Source organism: Martes martes (assembly GCF_963455335.1).
Source record: "Martes martes genome assembly, chromosome: 7".
Taxonomy (NCBI): Eukaryota; Metazoa; Chordata; class Mammalia; order Carnivora; family Mustelidae; genus Martes; species Martes martes.
The window spans coordinates 45,385,229-45,394,073 of NC_137894.1; the positions used below are offsets into that span (position 1 = coordinate 45,385,229).

General features: G+C 53.8%; 1 protein-coding gene across 2 annotated transcripts; it reads left to right on the plus strand.

The window, feature by feature from the left end:
• Positions 1-5,667: 5,667 nt before the first annotated feature.
• KBTBD13 (kelch repeat and BTB domain containing 13) lies at positions 5,668-8,845 on the plus strand. 2 transcript variants are annotated; one of them, XM_080808055.1, is made up of 2 exons: positions 5,736-6,968; positions 8,193-8,845. In XM_080808055.1, the coding sequence occupies exons 1-2, from the start codon at positions 5,801-5,803 to the stop codon at positions 8,195-8,197; spliced, it is 1,173 nt and encodes a 390-aa protein (XP_080664181.1). In that variant the 5' UTR covers positions 5,736-5,800; the 3' UTR covers positions 8,198-8,845. The 2 variants fall into 2 exon arrangements, with proteins under 2 accessions (XP_080664180.1, XP_080664181.1); XM_080808054.1 differs by lacking the exon at positions 8,193-8,845 and having other exon boundaries at positions 5,668-7,731.

Genomic DNA, 8,845 nt, shown 5'->3' on the forward strand with positions numbered 1-8,845 from the left:
CCTTTGTTCTACCAAGCTGGCCCCGCCTCCTCCTCCGGGAAGCCTTCCTGCTTCAACACCCAGCTTTGGCCTTTCTCTAGGTCACAGTTACAACCAGCTCACCCCTGGCACAACACTTCCCCCACCACATTACCCTGCTCTTCGGTATGGGGACTCGGGGATCACTGCAACCCCCAGGCAGAATCCTGGCTCCTAGGAAGGAGCCTTAACCAACATTTCACGGTCAGTATGGATCCAGCTTCAAGAAACTTAACCCATCCTGGATTAGTTTTCTCCTTAAGCGAGCTAATGAGTTGCATGTGTTTGACGCCTAGTGTGCAAATGGGGCATTTGATTCTAAAACCTGGTATTCTCTCTTGCCTATAATGATTCTAGGATTGCTGGACAAGCCTGGGAGGGGTCACCTGTCATTTTGGGGGGGACCCAAGGTAAATCTGGTCATGATGGACTCAGAGCAAAGGGAAATCCAGACACTTAGGATCTAGTGCCAGCCCTTCACGAGTTGACCCTGGGCAAGTCACCTCACTTCTTTGAGCATTGGTGTCCCCAACTATAGTACTAAAGGAAGGGGAAAATAAATCCAAAATTCCATGATGTGATTCAGGCCTAACAGAGAGTGACACAACACCAGGTCTGAGTACTTTCTAGAAGCCAGTGGAGCCTCTCTTTTGAAATATACTCCACGGCTAGAGTGGGGGGGGGGTAGGGTATGGGAGTCTCAGAGACCTCTTACTGCAGCCCTTCTCCATCTAACACCCCTCTCCAACTCCCCCTCCTTGCCCCAGTTAATCTACCCACCCACATGAAAAAGAAACCATGGAAAGCCAGATCAACAGGCAGAGTCTGGGGTCAGAGCCTCATGGTACTAACTTCTCAACCAGGAAGGAAAATTATTTTCCCGCATAGGACTTGAATACTGACTCAGCCTAATTGTATTTGTAGGAGATAATGCTAAGCAAGCTGTGTTATTAAGACTGTAAAGTGTTGGGAAAAATCTGTTTAGATTACACCCTCAGGCCAGAATCACTCACAGAGCTAATGGCCAAGGGTTTTCCTTTGAGTTGTAGATGGGAAAAAAGTGGCAGTCAAGTTCCAACCACCTTCCTGGGCTGGTCCCAGTCTTGTGAGGAGAGACTGGTTCTGAATGGGGTTTATTGGGAGAGAACCAATCACATCAGAGAACTCCTGGAGAAAGGGTAAGCTGTGGAGCTCTGTAGGCCCAACTGGGTATAAACTTGGGCTCTGTTACAGCCCTGCTTGTGTGAGGCTAAGACCAGCCAGTACATGGGCACTGCAAAGAGGTAGGTTCGAGCTTCGTGTGAACCATCTGAGCTGTCCCTAGTTACAAGGGATTGTTTTTAGAGGAAGTGAACCTTCCAACATTGAAGGCAACCAAGGAGGTGACCACTTCAAAGAGGTTTTGTAAGGAGACTCCATCATAACTTGCAGGATAGGAAGAGATGACCCTTAACTCTCATCTAGGTCAGAGATTTAAACTAGCTGCCTGCTGGTTACTCAGGCCCTCGCCCTTGACTGCTAAGTGCCCAAGGTCTGCCCTTCTTATGAGGCTTGGGAGGGAAACAGTGCCAGTCTCACAACTGTAACCAGTCCCTTTCCCCAACCTCTGTCTCCTCATCTGGGCTGCTTATCCACCTGGAAGCGCCCATTGTGGACCGGAAAGACCTTTGGAATCAGCCACTTACTGTCAGACCATGGAATAAACTGCTTTGCTCTTCTGGGGCTCAGTTCCTCATCTTTAAAATAGGGGTAATATTAAGGGTTAGAAGAGATGATATGAAAGTGTCCCACCCAGAGTTTGGCCCATGGCCCAAAAAAGCAAAATGATAGTTTCCTCCACTCCCCCGGACATGAATAGCACATACTTCTCACCCACCAAGAAGCCACAATTGTTTAGCAACCAGTAGTTTGGACACTGAAAGTCAAGAGAGGTTATTCTGCAAGAGCAAGTAGCCCAACCCTCCTTATCCCCTACCCCCAATCTTCAAGACTCTTATGAGGAGCCCTGAGGCATTCAAAATGAAGACGATGTGGCACCTGGCCCAGCAGTGAACTTGCAACAGGTGTTCAATAGGTGTCTCTGAAGTGAATGAGTGGGGCGTGTACAGGTCTGATTGGTGGGGCCTGTGATGATTTCCAGATGCCAGGTCCTACCCTTGCCACCCACCCCCCAGGAGCCACTTCCACATAAAGCTAAGCTTTTGGGAGCCCTGTGTGACGTTGACACTGTATTCCATATTGTGGAGACACAATATGACAAGCCCTTCAGTGGCTGTTCAGTGATAAATTCAGGTGTCAGCGCTAAACAGAACCTTAGATGTCAGATCCAAGCTCCCCTTTATAGATGAAGAACTGAGGCCTGGAGAGGTTGGATGGTTTTTGCACATCAGTGGTAGTACCAGCATTAGAGCCAGGCAGGAATCCTGACTCCTGGTCCAGTGCTCTTCCTCAAACCCAGGCAAGCTCCTCGCTACGCTGTGTGCAGAAACACTGCCATGGGTGGCAAGGCCAGGAGTCCACCATGAGGCTCGGGGCATCTAGGGGCTGTGTCTCCTTTATCAGACTACAGGCTCTTTTGGGACAGGGGTTGTGTCTCCTCTATCACACTGGAGACTCCCACTTAGGTTAGGGTCCAGGAGTCCACTTAACAGACCCCTCACTGTGTGCCAATCACTGTGGATAGAGAGATGAACAAACACAGTCTCCCTTTCCTTGCTCCCACCCTGAACATCGCCCAGTATGGGGGTGCAAAGTGGTGAGAGGGAGGTTGGTGTGAGGTCGGGCAGAGCCTGGGAACTCCGTGGGCTGCCCGTAGCCAGGATAGTTCCTCATCCTCTCCAAGTCCCAGAGGGATGCTCACTGTCTGGGTAGAGGAAACTCACACCAGCTGCAGACAACACCCCACTGGGGCCTTGGAAGCAGGGCCAAAGGGCTGGTCCTCTGCCCAGCCTTGGAACCATAAACCCCCACCTTCGCTGACCCCCTCCCCAGTGTTGGTTACTGAGGGTCAGTGCTGGATGTGTGCACAATGTCCCAACCCACTGAAGCCAGGGCTGGACTTGTGAAAAACTGGCACTGGGAGCCAGCTTCAGCCGGGAAGAGTTGCTCTCCTTCCACTCCTCTGAGGAGAGGGCCAGGCACTGGTTCTATTTGTTGTGTCTGCCATTACCATGTGCCTGAAGCAGACCATTTGGGAGGAAACTGTCTCTCCAGGGATCGGCCCCTCCCTAAATCCTGTTCCTTAGCTTGGGCCTGGCAGGAGGCACTCGTTTCCCTGCCCTAAGAAAAGGCTAGTACTGGGCTGGGGACTGGGCAGCAGATGGGGTTCAATCCAGTCCCACATCTTCATTCATAACAAGAAAAAGCCCATGCCATCTGTGAGCCTCTCTTTTCCTCATCTGTGAAATGGGAACAGTCAGTTACCTTCTCCCTACCCCCTGGGGCCACCAGCAAGGACAGAATCAGGACTGGGCACTGTAGAGTCCACTTTCCTCCAAGAGAGGGACTGTCATGCTTTCGGCCAGTGTTTGGCCTCAGGGAAGAAGAGAGGCTGGCAGAGGGCCTGGGATAGTATTTGTGAGGACTCCTGCCCACCCCCTCTATCTCCTCCTACTCTTCCTGTCTAGTCCCTGGGGCAGAGTGTCCTGGATATTTCTGGCTGCCTCCTCCAGGCCTTTGGCTTCCCAGGCTCACACAAGTGGTCCCCATATCCCAGCCCTGCTTTGATGGCGTGAACTGGGTGGGAGTTCCTGGCAGAAGAGGCAAATTTGTGTCAGGTTTGCAGATTCATACGTGAGGATCTGTGCATGTGTGTTTGTGTCCTAGGGGTGAGAAAATTTCCCCTGTCCCTTCCCAACTCTGGCTTTGTCATTGTAAGCCACTCTATCCTCCTCAAGAAAGCCTGTAGTTGAACATGATGTCCCGAATGGCAGATACCATCCTACACAGGTCTGGGCCTCAGTTTCCTCCCCTGTAGAATAAGGTGGCAGGAAAAAATAATCACTAAGCTCTGTTCCACCTGACATTTTGGAACCCAAAGTCTTAGTTGGTCACTCAGGAAAGTTCTCTGCAATAGGGAAAATACCCTGGGGTGAGGAGCAGGAGTCCTGGGGCTGTCTGTCCCAAGCTATGTGACTCTGGGCAATTCCCTTTTTGGTCCTCTACTGTAAATGAAGGGGTAAAACCATATGAACCTTAAGTTCCTTCCAGTTGTGACCTCCTGGCAAGAGGTGAATAGCCAGCATTAGTAGCACAGACAGGATGCAGAGCACAGTGGTTAGGGCCACATGCTCTACAGTGAGACGGCTGCAAGCCAGTCTTAGCTCTGCGACTCTCTGGCCATGTGACCTTGGGCATGTGACTAAACTCCTGGTGCCTTCCTTAGTCTTTTCATCCATGGAAACTCATAGTGTTTCTGTAAGCAATACATGGGTAACCATCTAGTAAATGAGGAAAAAATGACAGTATCTATTCATAGGCTTATTCCAAGGACCATAGAAGTCAAAGTGCTTACAAAAGTGCCTGACACGGGACACCTGGGTGGCTCAGTTGGTTAAGCGACTGCCTTTGGCTTGGGTCATGATCCTGGAGTCCCAGGATCAAGTCCCATATCTGGCTCCCTGCTCGGCAGGGAGTCTGCTTCTCCCTCTGACCCTCCCACTTCTCATGCTCATTCTCTCTCTCACACTCTCCCTCTCAAATAAATAAATAAAATCTTTTAAAAAAAAAGTGCCTGACACAATGCAAGTTCAGTGTTAACTATTATTATTTCAAGAAACCCTTCCCCTTCCCATCTATAGACATACAATCCCCTCAGCAGCCCCACTGACCCTTTCCCAAGGTCCAGAGCTACACAGCAATGGATGGATGAGTGGGGAGTAGACATCAGCTTCTCATTCCCAAACCAAGTCAAGGAGTACTTCCACATGGAGAGAGTTATTGGACGCTGACTGGCTATGCTCCCAGGAAATCAAGGCTGAAAAGGAGATTAAACTAGCTCAGGGGCAGAGGTTCAAGCCAAATTAGAACCTGTTCCATAGGGCGCCTGGGTGGCTCAACTGGTTAAACGCAGACTCTTGATTTTGGCTCCTGCAGGTCCTGATTTCAGGGTCATGAGATTGAGTCCCCCACTGGGCTCCGATCTCAGCACCAGTCGGCTTGAGTTGCCATTCCCCTACGCTCACGCACACTCTCTCTCTTAAACAAACAAACAAATAAAATCTTTAGAACCTGCTCCAGACCCAGCCTGGTCCACTCCATCTTGCTCTCCCTCTCCCTCCCCCACCCCACCCCACGACCAATGGGGTGGGCCAGGTATGAATCCTGTCCTTGCTTCTTCGCAGTTGAATGACCTTGGACAAGTCATGTAATTTCTCTGAGCCTCATTTCAAATACTTTTATGGATATTGCCTCAATACCATTAGAGGGGTGTTATTATTGGTCACATTCTGAGGAGACAAGGTCAGAGTTAGGATTCTTGCACAAGCACACACAGCCGCTTTAGTGCAGGTTAAATGGGAAATCTTTGTAAGCGGCCCTCAGTGCCCCGCATGCAATCGGTTTCTATTTCCCATATGGAAGTGAGTGACCCTGCACGTCTCCCGATGCCCGCGGGCCCACAGCCATCCAGCTCACCGGCCACGGCATCACATGAGCCGTACTATCTTTAGCCAGGGAGATATTTATATCCCCCGGGAAGTTTCTTCCGCTCTGGGGGGAGCCCCAGAGTCTGTGGCCGCTGAATCAAGCCCCCCGGCGGCGGCCCCCGCCCGGCCGGCTCGCCATGCCACGGGCACCAGAGGCCCCCACGGTGCAGGTGAGGGTGGACGACCAGCTCTTCCAGGCCGAGCGGGCCCTGCTGGTGGAGCACTGCGGCTTCTTCCGCGGTCTCTTCCGCTCCGGTATGCTGGAGACGCGCGCGGCCGAGGTGCGCCTGGGCGCGCTGAGCGCCGCCGGCTTCCACACCACGCTGCAGGTGCTGCGCGGCGAGCGGCCGGCGCTGGCGGCCGACGAGGAGCTGCTGCAGGCCGTGGAGTGCGCCGCCTTTCTGCAGGCGCCGGCGCTGGCGCGCTTCTTGGAGTACAGCCTCACGTCGGACAACTGCGCGCTGCTGTGCGACGCGGCCGCAGTCTTCGGCCTGCACGACGTGTTCCACAGCGCCGCGCTCTTCATCCGCGACGGCGGGCGCGAGCTGGCAGCTGAGCTGGCGTTGCCCGAGGCCCGCGCCTACGTGGCGGCGCTGCGGCCCAGCAGCTACGTGGCAGTGAGCACGCACACGCCGGCGCCGGGCTTCCTGGAGGACGCGTCCCGCACGGTGTGCTACCTGGATGAGCAGGAGGACGCGTGGCGCACACTGGCCGCGCTGCCCCTGGAGGCCAGCACACTGCTGGCGGGCGTGGCCACGCTGGGCAACAAGCTGTACATCGTGGGCGGCGTGCGGGGTGCCAGCAAGGAGGTGGTGGAGCTAGGCTTCTGCTACGACCCCGAGGGAGGCACGTGGCGCGAGTTCCCCAGCCCACACCAGCCGCGCTATGACATGGCGCTGGCCGGCTTCGAGGGCCGTCTCTATGCCATCGGCGGCGAGTTCCAGAGGACGCCCATGAGCTCTGTGGAGAGCTATGACCCAGCCGCGGGCTGCTGGAGCTTCGTGGCCGACCTGCCCCAGCCGGCCGCGGGCGTGCCCTGCGCCCAGGCGCGTGGCCGCCTCTTCGTGTGTCTGTGGCGGCCGGCCGACACCACGGCTGTGGTGGAGTACGCTGTGCAGGCGGACACGTGGCTGCCGGTGGCCGAGCTACGGCGTCCGCAGAGCTACGGTCACTGCATGGTGGCCCACCGCGACAGCCTCTACGTGGTGCGCAACGGACCTAAAGACGACTTCCTCCACTGCGCCATCGACTGCCTCAACCTGGCTACGGGCCAGTGGACCGCACTGCCTGGCCAGTTTGTCAACAGTAAGGGAGCGCTGTTCACGGCAGTGGTGCGCGGCGACACAGTCTATACGGTCAATCGCATGTTTACGTTGCTTTATGCCATCGAGGATGGCACCTGGAGGCTGCTCAGGGAGAAGGCCGGCTTCCCACGGCCGGGGTCCTTGCAGACCTTCCTCCTTAGGCTTCCTCCTGGCACTCCCGGGCCTGTGGCCCCAACAACACCAGAACTGTGATCCTGAGTTGGCCTTTAGGAGGGGATATCCCAAGTCTTCGCTGAGCCATGGCTGAGTCTGTAAGGCTGGCCTTCGAAGCTGCTTGGAACTTCTGTCTCCCTGGTTGAGACATGCAGGTCTTGGGCCTTGTGATGATATGAACATGTCCAAGAAATTCAGAGAGTACCAATGGGGCTGGGGTCTGAGCCTTCAAATTACTTGGGCTCTGCTGAGAGGTGGTGGGTCACAATGACAGTGGATTGGGTTGGGGGGTAGGATTTCAATAATCCAGGCTTGTGTCTGAATGGGCCAATAATTGAGCATTACTAGGAGTGAGTTAAGTGATGTTAATCAAACTGCCAGTCAGTTGGCAAGAATCAGGCACCTACTGTGTGTCTTGTACAGTGCTAGGCCTAAGGTCACTGTAGTTGCTAGAGGGGTCTACAAAGCCTAGAGTCTAGCCCAAGACCAAGGTTTGCACACACTTGTCTTGATCCACTGAGGGCTAAAGTCAGTATGCAAACAAAACAAAACCTCACAGTGGAATAAAATAGTATTGAAGAAATCAGGACAAAGGGAAAATAGGGAAAGGAAAAATATTTAACTCCAGGAAGGATGAAGAAGAGAGGCAGGGTAATTTGCTGCTGCAGGGGGGAGGTTCAGATGGTGGAAACAGGGCTCAGAAGAGGAGATGGGGGAAAGCTGGAACAGATGGGAGGAGGCTCTGTGAGCACAGCCTTTAAGGCAGAACATCTGTGGATGGAGGCATTTGGGGAGGGGGCGAGGCTGGCATGGCTTGTAGAGACAATAACTGAGCTGAACCTGGGGTGACACCTATGAGAGAGAATGGGCTCCCCACACCCCCTCACAGGATGCGGACTGGCAGGGAGAAGTCATTTGCAAGCCCTTGCCCACTCCCTTTTTTGCCATCACCGTGCGGGCAGTGGATTATTAACTTCCATGACTTTAGGTCACCCAAGGCAAGAGCCCAATCCTGGCCAGGTCTAACTGCATCCTCCTCCTCATTCTGCAGGTTAATTGTCTCCTCCAAGTCTCTGCTCCTGCCATTCTCTGGGCCTGGAACGCCTTTCCTCTCCCCCCGCCCCTGCCACCCCTCTGTTGGCCCTGTACCTACCTCTTCTGTGCAGGGTTGGCTGTTCCCGACCTTTGCTGCATTGCTCATTGGACCTCTGACTGACTTCTTTCCGTGTATGTGTGAAACCGTGCACGTGTGCAGATAACAAGGGCAGAGATCCTGTTGTGCTATCAACTGACCTGAAGGCTTCCCCACCTACAGAATCAAATGATGAGGTCCTGAAAGAACCCAGGCCATAGAGGCTGTCCTACTTAGGGAACTGGTGTTAGAGGAAGACTCTTGTCCCTCTTTTAGAATACTCCTATCCTGATTTCTGGTCACCTGCCTACCCGAGTCCTCAGCTTCTCCATGTCCTGAGGGCTCTAAATGGTCTCTATCCTCTAAGACCTGAGGCCTGTGGGAAATTCCAGCCTCATCAGAAGTATAGAATGTAGCATCAGCACGGAGCCTAGTGTCAGGGCTGCCCCGAGCAGGCTTTGTCCCTGACCTATGTCCCAAGCCCTGCGGAATGCTGCCCTCAGAAACCCGGCATCTGCCAGCCCTGGAGTAGCCTAAATCACAACAATAAATCCTGACTTTGGCATCCTGTG

Excerpts from the sequence above, each read along its gene's own strand:
- KBTBD13 (XM_080808054.1), top strand. The coding sequence starts at position 5,801 with ATGCCACGGGCACCAGAGGCCCCCACGGTGCAGGTGAGGGTGGACGAC.